The 4,451-nt window shown below is 41.8% G+C and overlaps 1 protein-coding gene across 1 annotated transcript in view; it reads right to left on the bottom strand.

The window, feature by feature from the left end:
- SLC17A6 (solute carrier family 17 (vesicular glutamate transporter), member 6) overlaps positions 1–4,396 on the bottom strand; it is a gene marked incomplete at its 5' end in the record, with an annotated part of 28,531 nt that extends 24,135 nt beyond the window's left edge. The window contains one exon of the mRNA XM_010023049.1: positions 4,266–4,396. Within this exon, the coding sequence (XP_010021351.1) occupies positions 4,266–4,396 (131 nt within the window). The remainder of the gene's footprint in view (positions 1–4,265) is intronic.
- Between the last annotated feature and the right edge of the window lie 55 nt (positions 4,397–4,451).

Below are 4,451 nucleotides of genomic sequence, written 5' to 3'. Positions count from 1 at the left end.
CTCCATCCCTGGCGGTGTTCAAGACCAGGTTGGACAGAGCCTTAGGCAACATGGTTTAGTGTGTGGTGTCCCTGCCCATGGCAAGGGTGGGTGGAATTAGATGATCTTAAGGTCCTTTCCAACCCTATCTATTCTATGATTCTATGAGGTAGAGTTGGAGGACTGTTAGCACTTTATACCCTTTCTGTTCACAGTGCATTGTAATCATACGATGACAACCCCTCTGGTGGGAGCCTCTGTAATGCTGATATTGAAACCTAGCAGTAAAAAGCATTCAAATGAGATCTATGTGCTTTTAAATGGTGTTAACTGCCATTATGAGTAATAGTCTTGCTGATTAAATAGCGAGTATACATGGTGTAGGGCATCACACTTGAAAGTTCATGTTTTCTGTATTCTTCAAGGAAAAATACTTTTAAATAATACAAAAGCAGCTCAGTTCCTTCCTCCTGAAAACCCTGCTGACACTAGTCAAAATTCACTGTGATTTACTGAAAAACATAGCACCAGATCCCCAACAATCTAAAAAAAAAAAAAACCAAACCCAAAAAATCTCGTTTTATTCACTTTTTGGAGAGAAAGCTTTGCTATTACTAATCAGAAAGGGTTGTAACCAGTCAACCTTTATATGATTTTGGATTTGTCTCTGGAATCTGCTTGTCTATCCTTGCCCCTGCAGTCTCCAAACCTCTGAACCATGGCTGATTTTCTCTCAATAAAGATAGTTACGCAAAGATCTCTGCAGGGACCATGAATTCTACTCCCAGTGTCCAGTAGCTTTGTTCAGGGTAAGGCTGTACGTATGTTCAGATAGAAGCAACCCAGATGAGTTGCCAACCTGGATGTCCATGTGACAAGATACCTTCTCTCTAAACTCCTAGTGCCTGCTCAATACTCTCTGCTACCATCATGTCATGCTTAATCGATGACAGGGTTAATTGTTCATTGTTCATTGAGAACTTAACCCCAAGTAAAGGGATAGCTGTAACAAACTCTACCCATGGGACGCCACATCATGCTCCCTTCATTCCCCCAGCCTGCTGTGGTTGGTTGCATAGAGCATTTTCCAGAGACAGATCCTCCTCTGGGAGGAGAGGTCTCCAGCTTCTTGTGGGAAAAGGGAATCCTCTTCTATTTTCACACACTACTCAAAAGATGCAAGTTTAAAGCTTTGCTGATTGCAAATGAGGGGGGCACCTGAGGCCCAATCCGTGTCTTTTGGAAGGTGTTGTCTTGCAACGTACTGAAGTTTCTCTGTGCCTCCAGAAGTCAATAAAGGTTGAAAGTGTTCAGGAGTATTGACCTTTGTACCGTATTAACCCAACTTCTATCGTACACCTGAGAGGTAAGTGCTCAGGAGAAGTGATGTTTCTGACTGTTCTCTGGAATTTTTAAACACAGTTTTGCTTGACCTTGTTGGTGCTACAGCAGTATAAACATTGGTCTTCTATATAAAGTGTTTTATTTTGTGTTGGACTGAAAATACTCTATAACAGAAAATTCTCAGTGATGCAACATGAGATAAATTGAGATCAAAGCTATCAAGTGCGAATTCCTGAGAAACTTAATTTACTACTTGTAGATCTGTAAGTCACTAAATCTGATCTGTCAGAAGTGGAGCTATGCATGATAAGAGCAGCGGGTCAAGGCTGAGCAGAATAATCATGCGGCAGCAGCCTTGAGCTCCACAATTATCAAAGGATCTCAGTAAAATGCTTCCCACTGACAGACTCGCTTGAAGAAAAATACATTAGAGAGTTCAGAGCTCAGGGCTCCTAATTCTTGGTTGGCACTAAGCATTTTAAAACAGGGGAAGAATCAAAATAAAGGGTTTCAGCCCAGCTTGAGATTAATGCCTTGCGTGTAGAAAGGTTTACTTGACACCACAGGAGGGTCATTTCTTCTGTATTGTATACCTTAGTAAAACTATCAAATTATGTCAACCCAATCTCTATAATTGGTTGCTAGACTGAATATTAATGTCAAGCAAACTTGGTGACATACAGTCAGCAATTCCCTGTCACTAACAAATTAAGCTCACAAAGCGCACCTGAACCTTCCTCCCAATTTTCTTCCTCTAAGTATCATGGAGTCAGGTTTTCATTCCTACTACATTTTCCATGTACACCATTATCTCCTTCCCTTCCCAGAATAAATCTCTTGAAAACCTCCCTTTTTCTTGAGCTCAAGGCTGCGTTTCTCACAGATCATCTTGAAGCTGGTGATGCTATTCTGGGATCTATTATTTTTTATGTAGAGTACATCTGAAATTTGTTGTTTCTGTGTAAATTTAGACTTGCTCTGAATGCAAAGGAAACCGTTGACACCAACAAGATATTAAGTGAAGTTGATAAAAAAATGAAGAATTCCTTGGCTGTCATCCACCACAGTGTGAAGGGACGAGCTGTGGCTGGAGCACTAGACATGGAAATCAGTAGAGACTTTTAGAGTAGGTCATGTTCCTTTGGTGCTGTCGGCCTTGAGGCCTGTGTATGCACTCGTCTGACTTTTTTTCATGCAGTTTCTTGGAAAGAGTATGGACCTGATGACTTGCACCCTCTTTTGGGTGCTGCTTTACCCGTCAGTCATCCTGTTCAAGTTGAACATGTAGATGTCAAAATCTATTTGTAGCATTCAAGAACTAACTGAAGGTTTGGCCTCCTCAATGTTCTATTATTTCATCCACTACCTCTGATGACCCAGAACTCTCTTCTCTGCCATTTTTATCTGCAAACTAAATATAAATTACAGTGACTATTCATATTTTACTATTTGCAATTACTGGTATGTATGTGATAGCTCGTTCCTTGAATTAAATCTGCGATTTACAAAGTCATTTACCTTGGGTTGTCTTAGAGGCTTCCACCATAATAATAACTAACCACTAATCTGTGAAAATTGCTGAGTTAAAATACACCAGGTTAATAACTGGGACTAGTCCTCATTTAGTGTTGTGAATGTAAATGTTTGTGAAGAGGAGGAAAATCTGTCTTAATTGTATGCCAGGCTGTGTTTCTATTACTGAGTTTTCCTGGGAATTGTCCTGTAAATCCTTAAGGTTGCATCACATTACGCTTGGGTCGATTCAAATTACCTCAGTGATGTTGCTGGGGTGACTGAAGGCAGGTTTGGGATTCCCTGAGTCAAATTCTGCACTCTTTACATGAGCAGAAAGCACCAATTAATCCTGAGGAGTTACAGACTTCTTTACTCTTTTACTGTGTAAAGATGCAAAAGTGCTCAAAAAGGAAAAGAAATGGAAAGAACCCTTTAAGTGGCTGATAATTGTCATTTGAGATAAGCTTTTGCATTTCTGAGCCACGGTCAGAAAGGTGACAATTGTAAACAGGCAAGCAATGGGTACCCCAGATCAATCAGTGTTGTATCTGGGTTTATTTGCTGTAAAAAGGGGGATATTAGGGTTATCTCAGTTACAGAGCAGCTCTCCATTAGTAAACACTCATCATTTTTAATGAGAGTTTCTGTCTAAAGGGTATTTACCTTGGGGAGAGCATTTTTTGCTGTAGCTTCCCTCTCCCCCGACCAGTTTCTCAGACACAAGTGAGCCAGACCTACCCCTGATTTTGCACACTCCTAAGCAGAGTTAAAGGTGATTTTAATATATTTTTTATATATTGCTGATTTTAGTATCCATTTGCACTCAGTAACTGCTTTGAGGAGTGGCATTAGGACCTTGGCTACTTCTGCAAACGACGAGCCCGTGGCATTAAGCGTGGATGTGAAAGCCTCGTGTGTCTTGAATACTCAGAGGATCTAATTAACAGGTAGAATCGCACCCTGGGTGCTTGAGAAATTGCCAGACACCATAGAAACGAGTCCTTAAGTCCGCGCACCATCTGCACTTCCTTTTCATTGTGGAAGTCTCATTGAAACATGTTTTTTCGCCCATTCTATATTCATTTGTGCGTGAATGGAAAATTTCCCACTGACGGGTTTCTTTTTCATTAAAACAAAACAAAAATCCGAAAATACTATCTTTCAATCGTGAGAGAAAAAAAAAATCTCAAGCTTTGACTAAGTAATGAATTATTGAATTTGCCTCCGAGTGTTTGAATATCGTTGTCACAACCTCCTTAAACGAAAAAAAAAACCAACAGGAGGGTCTGAAGGTCGGTGATCAAGGCACCGGCACATCCGCGGGTCCAGGATTCACGCGTGTTCCTGCCCTGGGGGACCAGCCCCTGCCCCCTGCCCCGCTCTGACCCCCCTCCCCGGCCCCGAGGGGGTGTTGAGGCCGCCGTTACCTGTTAGCTGCCAGCCGGGACGAGATATACCCGCCGGGGATTTGGGTGATGATGTATCCCCAGAAAAAAGAGCCGTGGATCATGCCAACTGTTTCCGGATCCCAATTAAACTTTGCTTTCTTCCAACGCAAGGGACCGGCAGAGAAGGAGAGAAAGAGAAAAGGAAGGCTGTAATCGTGCCAGATT

Source organism: Nestor notabilis, unplaced genomic scaffold (assembly GCF_000696875.1).
Source record: "Nestor notabilis isolate BGI_N333 unplaced genomic scaffold, ASM69687v1 scaffold851, whole genome shotgun sequence".
Lineage (NCBI taxonomy): Eukaryota > Metazoa > Chordata > Aves > Psittaciformes > Psittacidae > Nestor > Nestor notabilis.
This window is presented reverse-complemented; position numbering and strand designations above follow the sequence as displayed.